The sequence below is a fragment of the Herpailurus yagouaroundi genome, unplaced genomic scaffold (genome assembly GCF_014898765.1).
Source record: "Herpailurus yagouaroundi ecotype Mexico unplaced genomic scaffold, PumYag 182, whole genome shotgun sequence".
Classification (NCBI taxonomy): domain Eukaryota; kingdom Metazoa; phylum Chordata; class Mammalia; order Carnivora; family Felidae; genus Herpailurus; species Herpailurus yagouaroundi.
In genome coordinates, this window is record NW_024412413.1 from 25,647,939 (window position 1) to 25,669,703 (window position 21,765).

The window sequence follows — 21,765 nt, forward strand, 5'->3', positions numbered from 1 at the left end:
TACTTCTCTCTCTATCACCACAGAGTAAATAACTAATTGAAAACTTTAAAATCCTCCTCCCCAAAATAATGATGTCTTGTAATAAAACAATGATTAAACTAGAATGTTTAGGAAATGAGGTAATCTGGGGTTTTTTCCTATTAAATTAGAATTCCTTTTGTTAAAACTGAAATGTACTGGAATATCTTCTTATTTTAATAAATATGGCTAATAGAACATAAATGAATCTATTAAATGCATTTTACAGAACATAATTGATGGTAATGGAGATTCTTTTTAGTATCTTAGCCTCACAATGTTGTAGTCAACTGAGATATTTATTGTATAAAAAGATACTGTGCAGGGGCACCTGGGTGGCTCAGTTGGTTAAGCATCTGACTCTTGATTTTGGCTCAGGTCATGATCTCATGGTTCATGAGATCGAGCACCATGTAGTGCTCTGTGCATACAATGCAGAGCCTGCTTGGGATGCTCTCCTCCCTCTTTTTCTGCCCCTTCCCCACCCACACTCTCTTTCGCAAAATAAATTAATAAATAAACATTAAAAAAAAAGATACTACACAGATATAAAGGGCATCAGAAATTGAGGTAAATATACCCACTCCATCATATACCCTTGAAACTGTCTGTGAAATATGTTATCAATTTGCTTTCTTATAACTTGTGCTCTCTTTTATTTTATTTTTTTTATTTTTTCTTCCTTTTTTTTAATATGTAATTTATTGTCAAATTGGTCTCCATACAACACCCAGTGCTCACCCCAACAAGTGCCCTCCTCAATACCCATCACCCACCCTCCCCTCCCTCCCACCCCCCATCAACCCTCAGTTTGTTCTCAGTATTTAAGAGTCTCTTATGGTTTGCCTCCCTCTCTGTAGCTTTTTTTTCCCCCTACCCCTTCCCCTGGTCTTCTGTTGAGTTTCTCAGGATCCACAAATGAGTGAAAACATATGGTATCTGTCTTTCTCTGCCTGACTTATTTCACTTAGCATAATACTTTCCAGTTATATCTATGTTGCTACAAATGTCCAGATTTCATTCTTTCTCATTGCCAACTAGTATTCCATTGTATATATAAACCACATCTTCTTAATCCATTTGTCAGTTGATGGTCATTTAGGCTCTTTCCATAATTTGGCTATTGTTGAAAGTGCTGCTATAAACATTGGGGTACAAGTGCCCCTATGCATCAAGCACTCGTGTATCCCTTGGGTAAATTCCTAGCAGTGCTATTGCTGGGTCATAGGGTAGATCTATGTTTAATCTTTTGAGGAACCTCCACACTGTTTTCCAGAGCGGCTGCACCAGTTTGCTTTCCCACCAACAGTGCAAGAGAGTTCCCGTTGCTCCACATCCTTGCCAGCATCTATAGTCTCCTGATTTGTTCATTTTAGCCACTCTGACTGGTGTGAGGTGGTATCTCAGTGTGGTTTTGATTTGTATTTCCCTGATTAGGAGTGACGTTAATTGTGCTCTCTTTTAAAAAATATGAAAAGAGGGGCGCCTGGGTGGCGCAGTCGGTTAAGCGTCTGACTTCAGCCAGGTCACGATCTCGCGGTCCGTGAGTTCAAGCCCCGCGTCGGGCTCTGGGCTGATGGCTCAGAGCCTGGAGCCTGTTTCCGATTCTGTGTCTCCCTCTCTCTCTGCCCCTCCCCCGTTCATGCTCTGTCTCTCTCTGTCCCAAAAATAAATAAACGTTGAAAAAAAAAATTTTAATAAAAAAAATATGAAAAGAAAAAAATTTCAATTAATATGAGTCCTACTGGTTGAATTCTTATTAAGGCTTTAGTATATTTTTCTGGTTCCCTCTAAACAACTTCAATATTTGAATAGACAATATATTTTAATCTTCAACCATATTAATTTCCATTTATTATAGAAGTTACTGAGATAGTCCAAAACAGCAAGGATTTATGTTTATCTAAACAGTTTTGTACTACTGATGAAATAAAACATCATATCTTAAACCAGTGTTGAGGAAGACATGGAGGTACTTATGTGTTTTTTTTTGTTTTTGCAAGGGTAAAGGTAAAGGCACTTTGAATAATTAGTGAGGTGAAGAACAAGAGATTAATCAGAGAGAATGAGCGTGATTTCTTACTTTTGGCAGGGCTCTTGCAGGAGGCTTTTGTTGTCCCTCTGTCACTGTGCTTTTTTCTGGTTTTGGTGACAGAGAAGAGCATATTTCAAAGTCTGTATGTCCCAGATCCTGTAAGTACTGGTAAAGTGGAGAATTCTGAAAAAGACATATGAAATAAAGCAAATTTCAAGATCACTGCTATTTAAAAAGCTTAGAGGTCAAATTCAATAGGAAACTCACTATCATGACCAGTATGCCCCAATTCTTTAAGGCTTCATCTATTAAAAAGTGAATTATCTGTCACAATGCCATTTAACATTAAAAAAAAAAAAAAATCAACAATTCAACAGAGGGACCCAAAAAAGGAAAAACTCTAAACACAGATTTTTCTGAGTGGGTACCAGCAAGAAAAAATGGGTTTAGGAATATAAATAGATTTGTAAAGCAATTTCTTTGCCCAAATATTTGTAGTATTAGAGTAGATTACTTCAAAATAGCCAAGCCTGACTATAGATAGCTCCTAAGAGGGCCTACAATGAAAAGTAGTTATTACTTGAAGCTAAGAATTAAGCAATGATTATACTACATTAATTATAATTTTATACTATCATATTCACTAATTCATTCAAGCAAAAGTATGTATGACCTACCATATGTCTGCCACTGTAAACAATCTTAAAACTCCAAGAAAATTACCTAAAATAAGCTGTATCTCACATACAACCATAAGGCAAACAAGAGATTCTGTGGCTAATAAAAGCATTAGAACATGGTGGTTAAGAACACAAACTCTGGAGCTAGACTACAGGTTCAAATCCCAACTGTGCCTCTTATTGGTTGAATATCCTATGACAGTTTAAATTCTTCGCTTCAGCTGTCTCATCTTAAAATAGGAATAATAATTACACCTTGTTCATAGGGTCTTTTCAAGGACTAAATACATACAAGGCACTTAGAACAGTACCTGGTCCATAGTAATCACTCAAATTACACTTCAACTATATATAAGCCAGGTGGAAAGAGCACAGGTTTTGGAACAGACAAAACAAAACAAACAAACAAAATTACTCCAATCATCAGATGCATCAGCATCACTGTTGGATGAAAATACATGGCACAATTCTTTCTGGATAAATAGCAAGCTTTAATTTTAACTTTGTCTTCTCTAAAGCACAAAGTTGGTGACATGTTTAAAAATAAACCCCGATTCCATTCAACAAAAATATTTAATACTTTAAAAAAGACCTTACGTTAGGTAGTAGAGATAAAATAACAACCACCATGAAAATAGTAAACAGCAACACAGCTAATGTAGTATCATGTGGCAAAAGCTTAACTAAGCATTCTACTTGCATCATTTCACTTAAGGTTCACAACAAACTTTAAAAAGTATTATGATCATTGTTATTGTTAATACCCATTTCATAAATGAGGAAACAGACTCACTCTGTTAGATACAGAAAGCAGGATAGGTCTGATTCCAAAGCCAACACTCTGAAATATTATACTATACTATCTAAAATAACAAACAGTCCCTCCTATGTTTAGAGAGAAAGACACCAGGGAAACTTCCTTATAATTTAGTATAGAAATATCAAGCAAATTAATAATTGCAGAATTGTATTGGATACTACGGAAACAGAAGAGGCAGTTAAGTGAGACCAATATTTCTAGGGAATATATCCTTGAGTTTGGGAAAATGAGGCAGAGTGGGAATTTGCTTGTACTGGTAGCAATTTGCTGGGTATCAATTTGCCAGAATAGAAGATAAGTAAAATGCCTCCTTTTAAAGCTACATTTAATACTCTTTTGAAAAAGTATACAAAAAAGTTATAATAAAAGGAGGGATATGTTCTTATCTCTCTACCAGACTTAAAACCTTTGGTGGCACAAACGGTTAATCTTAACATCACCCGTAATGTATCTTCAAATATTGCCTTGATCTTCAAATATCGCCTTGAATTACTCAAATATTTTCAAAATGAGTTGTGAACCCCACCCTGCTCTGTCCCCATAGTGGCAAAAGAACAAGAATGCTTGTTCGGTTGGGCTGACCTTTTGAAAAGTTTACATACTTAAAAAAAAAAAAAAAACACAACACAACTTGTTTTTAAGGCAGAACTCTTTCTTCAAGTGAACTCCCATGGGGGAAGAACAATAAATAAGATGGATCAAAGCAGAGTTACTCTAATTCCAGGGTCATCAAAGTTTTCCTGTAAAAGGCCAGACAGTAAATATTTCACACTTTGCAGACCATATGGTCTCTATCGTAACTAATCAGTTCTGCTGCTGGTGCAAAAGCAGCCACAGCACTACATAAAACAATGAGTGTGGTTATGCTCCAATAAAACTTTATTTATGGAAATACTGACCTACTTATAATTTTCATATGTCACAAAATATCATTCTTTTGATATTTCCCCCGACCATTTAAAAACATGAAGTCCACTCTTAGTTCACCAGCCACAGAAAATCAGGCAGGAGCAGAGGACAAATCTGCTCCAAAAGCATTAGTTTGCTGACCCCAGTTTTAATTAAAGGCTCAGTCAAGACCCTGAGGCACACTCTGATTGCTAACTGTTCTGTGGCAACAGGCTTCAGGGTGGGGATGGGGGCTAAATTTTTTTTCATTCAAATTCTAATACCTTTCTTACTCCACACTTAGCTGATGAGTGTCAGCACTGACCCCAAAGTCCCTTCCTTTTCCAGTTCATATCACAGCTCACAAAATAACAAAATGGAAAATTTTTAAAGTGATTAAATAGAAGAGAAACAATGAATACTTTGTTCTCCATAGGTGTTCTGCACATCAACTAAAGCATATGTACTCAGTTGGAAACACCATAATCTGGAACACTTGGCTATTTCACTTTTTGCAAAATAGCAGCATTAATCATGTACCTTGAATAATACCAATAACGTCCAGAGGTGTCATTTGATACAGTAATTCTGTCAGTACCTTATTCTGCCTTTTCTAGCAATGTAAAACTTTTCATTAACTTTTTGGTTGGTTTCACAACGTTCTTATCAAAGGTGTGACATCCATTTATATGAGCTATGCAACTATGAATGATGCTGTAGTAATTCTGGTTTCTTCCCCATCTCTAGTGACAGAATTCATCACTTTCACCCTAGAAAGCACTGTTTTACAGTTCTGGAAAATTTTGGCCTGCCAAGACTATCACTGTGCCTTGTTTCATGGCTTTGTGTAACTAGTTAGACAAAATTTCAGAGTAGACAATCCTTGGAGACTACGGATGAAGGTACTGCAGGTCTGATAGAATATAATTCCAGGCACCATTGTATTTCTTATTTACACTTTACTTTTTTAGACTGCTATTGCAAATCAGACCATTTCTAAACATATAAACTCAGACTGTATGTACTCTAAAGCTCTTATTCATAATGTTTATTTTAGTATTCTGAGTTGCATCCTTAATTTTGTTTTATTTCTATTTTTATGCTTCAATCGCTTTAGAGCCAAAATAAAATTTAGTATTTAACCAATGATAACACGCAAATGAAAAACAAATATCCCCTGGTTAACAAACTGAACATTAACTAAGATGAACCGACCAAATTAGACCTCATAGCACAACTGAGCAAATTTTAAGAGTGCAAAGTGATTGTTGGTAAAATTATTATTTTATTAATTTAAAAAAAGTGTTTGGGGGCTAAAATTACCATCACATTTTCTCTGAAACTGCCAAGTAACCTGTGTACTATTTGACAGATCTCAGAAAACCAGATCATGACTAGCGGTTCACAGATTTTTTTGGGGTCTCAAAACCTCTTTAGGATCTTAAAAATTATTGAGAGCCCCAAAGAGTTTTTGTGGATGTCCAACAACATTTATCATATTAGAAATTAAAACTAAAAAAATTAAAATATTTATTAATTTACTTAAGATAACAGTAAGCCCATTACAATATTAATGTAAATAATGTAATTTTTAATGAGAACACTATTTCTCCAAAATGAAAAAGAAAGGTATTGAGCAAGATGGATTGTTTTACATTTTTGCAAATCTCCTTACTACCTGGCTTAACAGGAGAGAGCCAGATTCTTCTTTTTCTTTGAAATGTGTATTTATTTATTTTGAGAGAGAGCACGTGAGCACAAGCTGGGGAGGGGCAGAGACAGAGAGGGAGACAGAGAATTCCAGTAGGCTCTGCGCTAATAGCTACGCAGGGCTCAATCACTTGTACCATGAGATAATGACCTGAGCCAAAAACAAGAGTTAAACGCTTAACTGACTGAGCCACCCAAGCACCCCTAGAAAGGGAATATTTTTTAAGTCTTTTCTGACAATTGTATTACCAAAGAATACCCATAACAAAACTCAACAAGTGATAGTTTAGAAAAGGTTGATTTTAATGTGGAACATGAAACCATATAGATAAGCTTTTTCTACCCTATGCACGAGTGAGAAGTGAAAAAGGCAAATGGGGTTGCCTGCGTAGCTCAGTTGGTTAAGCTATCAACTCTTGGTTTTGCTCAGGTCATGATTTCATGGTTTGGAGATCAAGCCCTCCATCATGGTCCATGTGGCTGGTGCAGAGCCTGCTTGGGATTCTCTCCTTCTCTGCCCCTCCTCTGCTTGCTCTTGGTCTCTCTCTCTCTCTCTCTCTCAAAATAAATTTTAAAAAAACTTGAAAAAAAAGAAAAAGGCAAATATGTTAGTTATTAAAATGTGACGGCCTAATATATAATAATGTATTTCTTCTTTTACGACAAGATCAGGCTCCATGTTGCAACAGCCCTAATCACTGTATTTGTAGGTTGGGGTATTAAATTTATAAATGAATACATAGAAATTTCTATGCTTCATATGGTAAATATTATTATAGGTTGATGGCAGCCTCAGAAAGGGACTTTTTTTTGTAGAGGGCAAGGTAGAGTAGGTGATGATAGGTAATTTTTGGTTATAACTTTTTTCCTTGGTTCAAGCAAAATAGAACCATAAATATTTCAGTTAAGTTGTTTTCTTGTAAAAAATTATTAGCACTGGACTCAAACTATAATTCTGTAGTATTGTAGAATGATAGTGTTGCCAAAAGAAATACGAGAAACCTCAGACACAGCATGTGGGAACCTCTCCTCAGGAAATCCTTGTGGTTCACTATTCCTGTAAATTTTAGCCTGACAGAAAACACACATCATAGCACCAGAAAGAATTTTGCTAAATGAAAGACAGCCAAGAGTCTCTGGTTGTGCTAAGATTGTTGTGATGGCTGAAACATATTTTTGTAAGAAAAATAAACAAAAATAGACAGGAAACCCCAACATTTTTGCTGAACAAGCACTTCAAGAAAATGACTCATTTAAGTCCATGACTACCTGCACTTCATGCCCACCCACACATTAAAGATATCAGATCCCACACTGATGCATATATATAAAGCTTGAACCACCCATTTAATGCATTGTTTGCTTTCTGCATGATTTGTGGTGCATTCTGCATAAGTGCCAGTACCATTATTGCTGGTTTGCATTTAAAAAGGAAGACAAACTAGTGCAGAAATTGAGGTGATGGGTAAAATACTTTTATTATTAGGTTCTCTCTTCTGAACTGCTTTAAACACTTACAGAGAGAATACGTTGTAACCTTCCAGGTTCTAGGCCAGAGTAGGAATAGTCAACCTGGCAACAATGGCAAAATTAGGCAACTCATTCATTAATAAATACTAATGGAACATCTTCTATGTGCCAAGGAATATCTAGGCATAGGGAAGAAAACAAAACAAAACAGGTGAGGTCCTTGCTAAAAAGCTTCCTTCTATGCTACTTCTGATAAGGCCACTGCTTTCAACTACCAAAGAAAATACTGAGTGTTTTGATACTTTCCAGATAGGCTGCCATGTTTCAGGAAAATCCTCTCTTGGTCCCAGCTTCCTTAAGTACAAAATAAGAATGCTATTTTCTTAAACTTGTTCAAGTGGTAAAACAAAACTCATCAGGGCGCTTGGGTGGCTCAGGCCCAGTCGGTGAAGCGTTAAGCTCAGGTCATGATCTCGCAGTTCTTGGGTTTGAAGCCCCGCGTTGGGCTCTGTGCTGACAGCTCAGAGCCTGAAGCCTACTTCGGATTCTGTGTCTCCCTCTCTCTCTGCCCCTCTCCTGCTCACACTCTGTCTCTCTTAAAAAGAAATAAACATTATTAAAAAAAAACAAAAAACAAAAAAAACCCCTATGATGTTCTGTGAGAAACAAGATAAAAAAGTGGTATGTTAAAATATTATAATTTTATGCTAAACCAAATGCCATCTTATCCTATGCAATCAGCCAATGCCAGAATACAGAAATTCTACATATCAAATTACTCAGTTTCTTCAACAAATGAGCCATATAATAAAGGAAGTGGAGGAAACTGCTCAAGACTAAAGGGACATCCAAATATCACCCAAATGTCATATATGAGTTTTGCCTACATCCTGGTTTGAACAACTATAAAAAGACATTTTTTAGATACTCGAGGAAATCCAAATGCAGGCTAGATATTAGGTGATACTGTAATCTAACTAAACGTGAGTTTGCTCCTTGATGAGTCACATATAGAACTACAACAGGTAAGTTGTCACACAAAGGAAACTTTATTTGCAGCAAATAAGGACAGCATGGGGAATAACTTCCAAAGCCTAACTCCCTGAGCAAGGGTGAATGGGTTTCTTTTATTAAGGATTACAATGAATATTTAGATAGGGGAGCCTTGTCATCACTTAGAGGCAAGCATCAAGTGGCACATGCATCCTAAGGAAACATGCCTTTACATGTACCCTAGGTTATGTAAATGAGGCTTATGCTTCTCCTTGGGCAGAGATTTTGTCATTACAATGAGGTAAAGGTAACTGACAGTCACTCTATGGGTCACTCCATCCATGGTCCACCTGCATAGGCATGAGTTGGGGGCTCAATTCAAACTGGTCTAGGCGGTCTGGGCTGGCTAGAATTGTTTGTCCAGGCAGTCCTTATTGCTTAAGGAGTAGTTCCAGTTTCTATCACAGGATGCTATGCCCCTTGGTCTTTTGCCTGACTTCAGAGATATAAGCTGGAAAGAAGAGCGTAAGGAAAACTGTGGGACAAAGGTCAGTGAGTACAAGCAGGTGAATAGTAAAGGTCCGGTCGTTAGGTCTGGCTGGTGACAATTATTAGGGAATTACTAATTTTATTAAATAATTATATTGGAGTTAGCATTTAAAAAAAGAAGAGAGCACATTTGTCTGTTAGAGATGCATACTAAAGAATTTACAGGTAAAATCAGGTAATGTTTGGGATCGGCTTTGAAATACTCCAAGAAAGTGGCCCTCTTGGCACAGTGGGCAGCGCATCAGTCTCATAAAATACTCCAAAAAAAAAAAAAAGGTGGGGGTGGGAGAGAAACATATAAGACAGTTTAGCAAAATATTAACAGCTGTTCAAGCTGAAGCTGGGTCGTGGGCATAGAGACCTTTCACTGTATTATTCTCTCCTTTTATGTATAATTTTAAAAGTCCATCATAAGTTTAAAAAAATCAGATGCCAGGCTTTCCTAGAGTCTGGTATAAAAGATTTAAGAAAATAATATGGCAGAAAAATGTAAAATTGAAAAAATTCCATTTATTATTTTACTCTGGGAAAAAGATAAGCTTATTAAATTTTAGACTAGAACACTCAAGTCTTTGCAAATTTCCATATAATGATAGTGGTCCTTCTAATATCTGCTGAAAGAGAATATGACAAAAAGCAAATGTTAATTTAGCTTCATCTTTAAATGAATTTCTGAGTTAATTATACTAGCACCAATTAACCCACTGCAACGTATGTATGTGATATTTTACGTATTCATAAAAAGTATTCATATAACATTGGGCAAATATTTGGATTTGCAAACTTTCTACAACAACGCGCAGGTCACTCAATACTCCCACCAAGGATAACAAATGTCAAAGGTATCCTCTAACAATAAGATTTTAAGTAACCAGTCTTAGTGGAGACTTACCAGTCTTGTGACTTACTAGTCACAAAAAAATGACTAATTACCTGTCAAAGTCAATTATTCATATTTACCTTCCACAAACTAATTAAAAGTTTGTGGAATAAAAAGTCTCAATTTTGTGATTTTTGGAGCCATGTTTTAAAAATACCATTAAGACAGTTAAACAACATAAACAAAAACCAAACAGTACGTTCCTATAGAGCAGTAGTCCTCAAACTAGATTTTGCACCCATCCCCCAACTCCAATGTCTGAAGATATTTTTGGCTGTTATAACTGAGGAGGGGAGGAATGTTACTGGCATCTAGTAGGCAGAGAACAGGAATGCTATGTAACATCCTCCAATGCATAGGAGAAGCCCCACAAAGAGGCATCCAGCTCAAACTGTCAATAGTAGTAAGGTTGAGAAATGTTGTTTTAGAATATGAGCAATCATAGATTGAAAAATTGACAAAACTTAAGTAGCCCAACAGCTGTTTTCCTCACTTCCTATTTTGGGAGAATGATAGATTTAAAAAGCAAACACCTAAATGGAAAATTATTTATTTTTCCATGACTTGTAATCTAAAACTCAATAGGCATTCTAAGAGTGAAATGAGTTATGTTCAAAATAACTACATCTGAATTTATGCATTGAAATTTTAACCAGCCACCAAGAGCAAAGTTTGGTTATGGGCACATCTCAATGCTATAGGCTTACAACCAAGCACATGTGTCAGGCTAAGAACCTTAGATGCTCTTTCACACTAACTCTTATGCTCTTATGTACCCTATGGACTCTCTCCTTCTCTTTCCCAGAAGGAGCTGTTCGCAGACACACTTTTAGAAAGCCTTTGTAGTCTACAACAACTACTGGTCAAATTCTGATTCTGGTTTCTCACCAACTATCTGCTGTTTTCTAGATGCCACTGACTGAGTGCTGGCGGCATTCCACTAGAAAAATCACTTAGCTAGAAAGGGAAAACAAATGGCAATCCAACCATCAATTTGTTCATTTATCACTAATCAAATATTTATTGAGCACCTTCTATATGTCTGGCACTAGAATTATAGGACTTTTCTGCCATTAACTTCTCTCTGGGAATATTTAAGAAAAAGTTAACTGTTTTTATGCTATAAAAGGAAATTCAATTGTTCAATTTCACGAAAAAAATTTTTTGACGATATTGCTATTTTTAAATAAAAATTTCAAACAACACAAAAAGATATAAAATAAGAAATACCTTTATCTTACCCTTCACCCCTACTCCCTTTCTCAAAATGTAATAAACACTCTTTAGTTTGTGAATACCGTCTCTTCAAATTTACTACCCATTTATGCTTGAAAGTGGCTGGCAACAGAGGGGGGCAAGGTGACTCCTAGATTTCTGGTTTGGACAATTAGGTGGTGTTATTTACTGAAATATAAAATAGTGGCAGCACAACAAGGCTGAAGAGGGAGCCTATGAGATACTCAAATGTGAATAATTTAGACCTAAAATATGTGGAGATCAGGAAAGTGGCCCAGTTTGAACGCACAGATCTGAGCTTTTAGCAAATAGGTATGGTGGTAAACCCACATAGTAGGGTACAGGTATGGGAACATATTGAGTAGATGAGATCAGCTAGAGGTAATACAGAGGATGAGAAGATCAGAAGGCCTTACAAGAGGCCAGTATTTCAGAAAAGAGTAGAGCCAAAGCTGGAAAATAGAGTAATAGTAAAGAAAGTTAACATTTCTTGAGTTGCTTATATGGTAGGCATGAAGTTAAGGATGTTTTATAATACTTTATTTACTCAAAAAAAATTTTTTTTTAATGTTTATTTTTGAGAGAGACAGAGTGTGAGCAGGGGAGGGGCAGAGAGAGACGGAGACAAAGAATCTGAAGCAGGTTCCAGGCTCTGAGCTGTCGAACCACGAACTATGAGAACATGACCTGGGCCGAAGTCAGACGCCCAACTGACTGAGCCACCCAGACGCCCCTATAATACTTTACTCTCAACAACAAACTTCTAAAGCGAAATTATTACTACTCCTACCATTTTAGAAGGAAATTAGGGCATATGAAGTCAAAAACGTGGCTAAGTTAAATAGTGTAAGACTAACCAGCTTTGGTCTGAGTCCAAAGCCTACACCCTCAATAATAACATAAAACTGTCTCTGAGGAAAAAGGGTATCTAGAAGAAGTCTTCTTTCATTTATTTTTTTTTTTAAAGTAAGGACCACACCCAACATAGGGCTTGAAATCACGACCCCAATATCAAGAGTTGCATGCTCCACCGACTGAGCCAGCCAGGTATCCCTTATTGTTTTAAAATATAAGTTTCATTGCTCAGGTAAGGCCAACAGATCAGGAGATGACTGCCATTGGAAAGACAGTTATATTCATAGATCTCAAAAGATGGAGGCAGGCCATGCCATGAGGAAGGGGAGGTCATGGTGGGCAGCACCAGGGTTGGTCAGGAGGGGAGAGGGAGGAAATTATGGATCACGGCCTTTACTGTGGTTTCTTTGGGAAGGAATGAGCAAGGCAAGGGAAGCAGGCTTAAAACTGGCTAGTTTGCATAATTTCAGCAGGCTCTGAAGCATAGGGGTTGTCCCTAGTGAGGTCTGGTATCTGACCCTGTGATGATTAGGGCAGATGCATCGTGGCCAGGTGAGAGGTGTGTCACCTAGATGAACAGTTTGCTATCTCTTAGGAATTGGTTAACTCTGGGAGCGGCAATCCCTCCAGGGTCAGTAAGGTCCTGAGATGATCAATGCATCAGAATACAGAAAGTAAAAGACATGGTTAACAACATACTTATTTATCAGATTTTATTCACTTAAGGTCCAAAATGCTGATCCTGCATGGTACAATTTTTAATTCAGGGGTATTGTTTCCTCTCTTCAGGTTGTCCTCATCTCAAATTATTAAATTATTCCCCCTTCACTGGTGGCTTTAGGTTTCATAGAACTATAGCCACTTTAACCTGGAAACACAAATCTGGATTTTTTTTTCCCCTTCTGTGAATATACTTTGTTGGAGTGTGGCAACTCCAAATCTTCATAGAATTGTTTCAGGCTCCATGACTTTTCTGTTTACTCATTCTTAAAAGAGTTCTATACTTATTATCTTAGGGTTAACAAAGTACAATCGGGAATAATTCAAGCAAAAACCAAAGGGAAATTTTCAGGTATAAATGCAAAGAGGAAAAATAATCTACAGGCGATAGATTATCAATTTAGAAATCCACTCACCAAGGGTGATAGAGCCATAGCAGGCACAAACATGATCAAGATCACACAAACAAAATTAAGCAAGTATTCCAGTGCTGCAGTTTCCCACAGGCTATGGGGCCACAAGCAGGGGGGAGTCCGGAAACGGTCCTTGACCTGCTCCACCGGCTCATTTCATAGGTTCCAACAGTGTTTATCTCTGGTTTGGAAATGTCAGTGGAGGCTGTGGATTCTGTTCAATATTACTGAGATGCACTTTTCTTCTCACAGGAGAATGATCAGTGTCAGTTCACATCTATTGGGTTGATTCTCTCCCCCACTAATTCATCCCCAAACAGCAGCACCAAACATTTACTGATTACCTACGTTTATTTCTAAGTACCAGGCACATTTCTAAGCATTTTATGTGTTAACTCATTTTACCTTTATGAAAACTTTATGAGGCAGAGCTCGTTTGAGAAAAGAGAAAAACTATGACATAGAAAGAACATGTAACTTAGCCAAGGTCACAGAAATAAGAGAGCCAGAATTTGAATCTACACAAGCCAACAGAGAGCCAAAACTGTTATTTATTTCACTACGTTGCAACTAATTTAGAGTAAATAAATTCATTAACTCAGTCTAATACAGTATTTTATATAGTTGTGTTTTTTTTAACCAGAAACTGGACTTGTAATTTAAAAATTATCTAACAGATTAAGTTAGAAAATTCAACAAAGCATAATTCTCCCGATAATACCTACTTTTATTCCCAATCATTTCTCTTCAGATAAGTTATAATTTGTATGTATTTACGTCAGATTACACAAACCTTGAAACTGGCTGCAAAGAATCCTGGGACTATAAAAACAACAGTACCTTATTCTTCCAAATTATTCTCAAGGCTATCTCACTGAGTTTTTAAAACAACTCTTATGACACTTAAGAGAAAATATGGCCAACATATGATAAAACTAATTTCTTTATGATAAAACCATATAATCCAATAAGAAAATATTAAAAACTACAAATATGGGCAAAGGATATAAAGAGGCAGTTCAAAGAAAAAAAATACACAAATGGGTGAATACAAATAAAAACATGCTAGACTTTACCCTTGATTGAAGGAGTGCAAATTCAAACAAAGATATAATTTCAACCTGATAGTTGGCAATGCTTAAGTTTGGTCATGTATACTGTTGGTAAGGGTATAAGGAAAAAGATACTTCAGATGCCATTAATGGGAGTATATAAAAATATTAATATATCCATTGATCTAGCAATTCTACTAGGCATTGATCCTATAGATATTATACAACATTTCTATGTGTATTATGAGTATATATTTGCTTATATGTATATATGAATATAATTGCACTGAAAATGATCTGGCAGAACACTGAGGAGAGTGGTTACTTCTAGGAAGAAAATGAAGATTAAGGGAGGGCTGATGCTTTCCCTGTATTATTTGACTTTTTCATAATGAGAATACATTCATGTGTTATTTGTGCGGAAAAAGGTGCCCAGTGTAAGGCCTAATAAAAAAGGTGTCGAATTGTTAGTTTAGCAAATAAATAGAATGATCCTGTGCACTTGTCTATATGAAAATTAATCATCTAGTCAACTATTACACAGTTCCATTATTTAAAATGTCAGTAAAATATCAAATGCTAACTGCTGTCAGATGTCAGATGTCATCTGATCTCTTTAAGTCCATTATTAAACACAAGAAGCAGTAGGAAAAGGCAGTTAGCTACTAACAGAAGGCAGTAGAAGACAGGAGGCATTGGCACAGAGATATGAAAGTGTATAATGTAGGAGTGACTTTGTCAATGAAGACTTCAATTTATAATAAACCTGTGCTTACCTAGAAGGCTTTGTTTCCAGTCCCTTGTTAAAACAATCTATCAAATTACTTACAGGTAACTTTTCTTTAAAGATTTATAGCTGTTTTTTAATTTCTTCAGAAAAGAAAGTACTGTAATGTAAGTTATATATTTTTAAAAGTTTCTGCCATGCCAAAGGAATCTCTAAAAGATCTTTTATTCAAAACAAAATCTTCATGAAAAAAAGATTTTCTATAATTAAGGGCTTTGATGGAGGATATTTGCCTGGAAACAATTATTTATTAGCTATTAAAAATATTTTAGAAGTCTTTTCTCCTTGAATATAGCTTATAGCTATAGGTATAAATGTAATTATTACATGTAAAACAGCAATTTTCTGGGAAATTATGATGGAAAAGGAGGAATTCCTGTTGTTAGTTGCTATTATTTCCTTATTTCTTTCCAGGCTAACTGCAGAACATCACAAAATAAGCTGATGAGGAAGACTGTCATTACCAAATTATGCAAGGTAGCTGTTTTCTCTATTTTTAATGAAAATGCTTTTAGATATAAAGAGCTAAAATTGTCATAATTTACAAACTCTATAAAGGAAAATAAATTTACCCATTACAATTAATTATATTGTCAATATACTGAATTCCTACAGACTTTTCACTCATCTTTAAATCAGTACATAATCAGAAAGCATTAATTTGAAAATAACTACTCACTGCTTCCCCTACCCCCAACCTTAAACCTTGGATAGATAATACCATAAAAAGTACCTTGCAAAATTAATTATAAAATAACAGGAAATACTTTTTGTAGTTTACATATTTCAACGTAACTTCTAAATTACTATACCCAAAGCCCTGAATCCAAGCATTAATTTAATTGTTCCTCAATATGAGCAAAGCAAATCTAATCACAGAAATCAAAAAGATTAAGTAAGCTAAAAGCATCCAGAAAAATTGGTCTTACTAATTAAACTACTCACGGACAGCATAGTTATAATTTCTCCAATTGACCTAGATGAAAAATTTATTGCCTTTTGGCCATATTCTTCTGATCCATACACTTCTTTCTTTGATGGTTCCCACTTGTTTCTCCAGAAGAACCACACTACAAAATGGCCACTGAACTGGAGGGTGTGTCTTCATCATTACTAAGCATTTTCCAATCAGAAGCAGCTCTTTGAAAAAAACCTCAACATAATTCCTTCACTACCACTCAGTAACTGCAGAAGTAATAGAAAGAGTAGGGGTTTTTAAACGCCTTTAAAGGATATTACTTAATAATTATGTTTACTTAAAAATTTTTTGTAAACTAGCAGCAGGTAAGACTTATATTCATAAATTTTCCTGGTTGCAGGCTTCTAAGATTTTCCAATCAAAATCAATCTTATCCAATTAATCATATGAAGTGTTATACACAACAAAAAGTTTTAAAAAGAGTTACTTCACATTTTTTTTCCATACAATAGCACAAATGTACTTAAGTACGATTGTATATAGTACAAAACAAAATCCATCAAAAAAAAAAAAAAAGCTTGAAGAGATGCAAAGGGAGAAAACTGACTTGCACAGCTTATACACTCAACTGATTAAATATAAAGAACGACAATGACTTGGTCTTAACTAAGAGAAAGGAAGGTAGCAATGGTGGATTGAGTTCCCCCCTGTTCTGATGCTACCCTTAATATCATTTAGTATCTGATTAATGAACTGGCATATAATGGGCATTTATTGGATGCAGGGCAGAAGCAAGGTGAGGAAGTAAAACTCATTTTTAACTACTTAAAAAAAAATTAGAACCAAGTCAAACACACAGGCAACATGTTGTGAGAAGAGCATGCAATAAACATTAGAATGAGGTCTGGATATTATTAGATCACATCCAACCTTATTGTCTTTTTTCCTTATCCCAAATGATAATAAAAAGAGTAGAAAAAGAATTTGTGGTTCCCTTAAGAGAGAAAGGAGAGATTTTTCTCTCAAAATGATGTATTATGCACTTTCATCAGAAAGGGAGAATCTGTAAGGAAGAGTGAAACTAAAAGGATAGGGCAAGATATATATAGAAGTAGAAAATCCACTTCAATAAAGTTGTTAAAGAGACATGAAATTAATGGTGTGGATTAATCAACAAAATCCCAACTTTGGGAACTACAGAAACACTGGTACAGAACCAAGAAAACTAAAATTGAGTAAGAGTTCCTGATCTAACAATGGACTGGAAATGAGCCGAATCTCTTCCTGTATTTCCTAATTAATGGAGAACTCTAAGGGCTTGACTCTTATTTACTCAACCTTATGAGTTCAAGCCCCATCCTGGGTGTAGAGAATAAAATAAATAAACTTAAAAAAAAAGAAAGCGTTTAATAGAACTGTGTAAAAATACCAAGACAACCATAAAAATAACTTAAGCACTGGGGCACCCAGGTGGTTCAGTCAGTTAAGTATCGGACTAGGTTTCAGCTCAGGTCATGATTTGTTTGTACATTCAAGCCCTATGTCAGGCTCTGTGCTGACAGTGTAGGTAGGGCCTGCTTGGAATTCTCTCTCTCCCTCTTTCAACTGCCCCTCCCCCACTTCTCTCTCAAAAATAAACATTAAAAAATTTTTTTAAATTTTTTTAATGTTAAGCTCTTTTTTTTTTTTTTGCCCCAAATCTGTTGTTTCATTGGTTTTATTCTACTTTTTTAAATGTTAAAATCCTCATTAGAGATCTGCGGATATGTGAAGCCAAAATGGAAGGAATATCACCCAGACAGAAAAAAGCAAAGACTTGTTCCCCAAGAATAATTTTTATAACTTGTGTTAAACAAATTTATTATTGCACATCTGGTAATAAACTAGCTTTGGCCTTAATGATTAATCTTTTATGTCAATAGGGTTCTAACTTAACAACTCACTGATAAGTATTCTTTCAATTTCAGATAGTGATAAAAGCATGAGTTTTGCTATGCTTCCAAGCTCAGCTACTATTTAGAAGTAGAGTATTTTATACAATTGTGGAATTTTATGTACCACAGAAAACTGAAGATGAATTTTAAGTGAAAATGAGATGACACAACAATACCTTAAATTTTATAATTATTCCAGACAGCAATTCCATTATCAAAATACCAAATACTGTCAATATATACATTCACAGACAAAAAACAATTTTCTTCCATTAGTCAAATCAATAATGCAAATAGAAAGAATCTACAAATAGTATTTAACCTTCAAATATAGAAAGGATACTGTAATTAAAATTTTTTAAATTAAAATATATAAAAATAACATAAAGAAAGGAGAATCTCTCAAGTAAGGAAGGATTTTTTAAACTGACTTTTACGTGTGAGAGATTGGATGAGAGCCATCTCACATTTATCTGACTTAGTGTGGGGAGGGGGAGGGGTACACCTGAACATAATGGCAACAAAGAGTTAACATTTAATAATTTACTGAGAAGTACGTAGGAGGGAAAGAGATAGAGATAAGAGGTGCAAAAATTAGCTTTCCCAGTCATGAACAAAGGAAAAGAGAATGAATTTCAACAAAAACCAAAGAATTCAGCCACCGAAATAGGGTTATCGTGGACAGATATGAAAGAGTAAAGAGTCCCTTGAGGACAACTTTGTCCCTATAGTGTAGTTACAAAGAAATGGTTTAGATACACTACAAATAATGTAAAGAGGTAGAAATATTTGTCCTTCTGATAAAAACTTCTTATTTTCAGGTACTCTTTCCTCTGGGCATGGAAGGATTCAAAAAAGGATGAATGGCTCAAAGTTCTACAATTAATTTATAATGAAAAAATCTGAAAGCTACAAAAGAGCAACATCAGAACTTTATAACACCTGCCTAAGGCCAATAGAGGCTACATACTCTCAAAAGATCTTACAGATAACAATTACAGAGTAAAATGATGATATTGGCATTTCAGTATTTATTTTGCAGAGTACCCATGTTAGACATGCTGTTCATCATTTTTGAAACTTTGTCCTGTTGTTGTTCTGCCTGAGAGGTCCAAGTCTGAGGTTATGCTTTCCACTCCTTTCCACTGGAGCCTCTTGGGGTTGTTAGGTTCCAAGATAACGGAATTAACTTTGAAGGTATATTTGCAGTCTAGTACTGATAAAAAGAAGGTCAGTTCTGGGGCAAGGACTGGGACCTGGACCTGGGAATCTCACTCTTTCTTTTCTGTCTTAATTCTCTACTACATCATCTTTCAGTGTAGCCCTGGTCCTCCCAAAGTAGCAGCACTGAAAGATGACCTCTGGGTCAATATTATAAGAAAAGATAGTAGAGTTACTAATACTCCAGGAAATTGATATTAAATCAAGGCACTTAAAAAAGAGTGTTAAGTAGGGAAAGGATATAGTTGGGAGTACTTTCCAAAACTCTGCTTGACTTAAAATTTAAAATTTTAATTTTTTTTCAACGTTTATTTATTTTTGGGACAGAGAGAGACAGAGCATGAATGGGGGAGGGGCAGAGAGAGAGGGAGACACAGAATCGGAAACAGGCTCCAGGCTCTGAGCCATCAGCCCAGAGCCCGACGCCGGGCTTGAACTCACTGACTGCGAGATCGTGATCTGGCTGAAGTCGGACGCTTAACCGACTGCGCCACCCAGGCGCCCCTAAAATTTTAATTTTAATGTAGCATATGACATTCTGAGTCTTTTTTTAAAAATTTTTTTTAATGTTTATTTCTGAGACCAAGAGAGACAGAGCATGAGTGGGGGAGGGGCAGAGAGAAAGGGAGACACAGAATCAGAAGCAGGCTCCAGGCTCTGAGATGTCAGCACAGAGCCTGACGCGGGGCTCGAGCTCACAAACCGTGAGATCATGACCTAAGCCGAAGTCAGTTGCTCAACCGACTGAGCCACCCAGGCGCCCCCTGAGTAAGTCTTAAGACATAAATGCGTTTGACTTCTGACTCTAAAAATCATTAAAACAACAGTGTTAAAACAAATACACCAAAAATATCCAGTCAAATTTTCTTAGGGTAGGAGAGGTTTAAGAGACAGGAAAGCTAAATGTAAGATTTCTCAAATTATCTTGCAGCTAGGATTCTAGATATAAGTGGGCTTTTCTTTCTCTCTTCCTCCTTCCTTCTTTCCTTTGTTCCAATATGTGTTACCAGCTTTCTGGTAATGCAGAGGCAGTTGCGGTAGAGACAGTGGATAGATTCTGAATTCCAGTACCACTGTACCAGCTTTGTGGGTTATCGAGAGGCAGATGTGATGGTTTCCTGACTCTTACGTTGTTGCTTATGATCGTGATCATGTGTTCTCAGCTTCATGAGCATAACAACCTTGATAGATACTGGGTTCCTCATTTTCTATCACCCACCCAGGTTGATGTCCAACCCCCACCCACCCCACCCCTGTCTTTAGCAAGAATTCTTCTATTAGATCAGTTTAGCCAAAACCACTCTTCTTCTTTTTTTTTTTTAATGTTTATGTATTTTTGAGAGAGAGAGAGAGAGAGAGAGACAGAATGTGAGTGGCAGGGGAGGGGGGAGACAGAATTCGAAGCAGGCTCCAGGCTCCAAGCTGTCAGAGCTGTCAGCACACAGCCCGATGAGGGGCTCGCACCCACAAGCACCGAGATCATGATCTGAGTTGAAGTCGGACGCTTCACTGACTGAGCCACCCAGGCTCCCCAAAACCCCTCTTATCCCAGTGTTTCCTCTTAGTAATTAAATTCCCTCTTGCCCAGGCTATATTTGCAACGAAGTCTGGTTCTCACTGAGGTCTCTTTTCACCTATTGTGATAGCCAGGATTAAAATCTGTTTTTACTGCTTAAATATTGTCTAGCTCTGGTTTTTCACAATATATGCCATGAACAAATGAGGTATACATGTTAATAAACTTGTTTGTTTTTCTCTGTTAATGTATCTTTTAATACAGGGTTCTCAGCCAAGAAGTAGAAGGGTAGAGGGAAAATAATTTTTCTCCCCTATATTCCCTGTTTGTAAAATCAGTTCTAGAACACAGAGATGAGAAACTGCCTCATTTAGAAGGTGAGAGTAAAAATGTTCACAAGTTGGAAGATTTAGTATTGTAAAGATGTCAAGTCTCTCCAAATCAATTGAATCTGTTGAATCAATCAATAGATTCAAAGCAATCCCAATCAGAATCTCAGCCTTTTTTTTTTCTTAACTGAAATTGACCAGCTGATTCTAAAATTTACTTGGAAATGCAAAGGACCAAAAATAGCCAAAGCAACCTTGAAGGAAAATAAAGCTGAAAGGTTTATCCGATCAGACATTTTTTATAAAGTTATAGTGGTTAAAATAATGTTATTGGCATAAGAATGGTCAAATTGGCCAATGGAAAAGAGAGCATCCAGAAATAGAGCCACACATACAAGGTTTCCTAATTTATTACAAAGGCAACATGGTAGTTCAGTGGAAGAATGGTCAGTTGAGTAAATGCCAGGTTAACCAGACATCTATTTGAAAAATTATGTTGACCTTTACTTGATACCATACAAAAATCAGTTCCAGGTGGATGACGGATCTAAATGCAAAAGGTAAAATAAAGCTTTGAGAGAAAATACATTTGTAACCTTAAAGTAGGCAAATATTTCTTTAAAAGTACTAACTACAAAAGAAGGTTTAATTGGATTATAAGAAAGTTAAGAGCTTCTGTTCACTGAAAGGCACAATTAAGAGAGTGCTACAAATATCCTGAGATAAGACATCTGAGGTAC

General features: G+C 36.1%; 1 protein-coding gene across 11 annotated transcripts in view; it reads right to left on the minus strand.

Annotated features, from left to right (window-relative positions):
- The window catches only part of VEZT (vezatin, adherens junctions transmembrane protein), a 78,818-nt gene that overhangs the window by 53,510 nt on the left and 3,543 nt on the right, over window positions 1-21,765 (minus strand). For 9 of the 11 annotated variants that reach the window (XM_040491180.1, XM_040491179.1, XM_040491178.1 and 6 more), the window contains exon 2: window positions 2,102-2,236. In XM_040491180.1, the coding sequence (XP_040347114.1) occupies window positions 2,102-2,236 (135 nt within the window). Of the gene's footprint in view, window positions 1-623; window positions 627-2,101; window positions 2,237-21,765 lie in introns of those variants that run through there. The other 2 variants (XM_040491185.1, XM_040491186.1) reach the window with 1 other exon arrangement.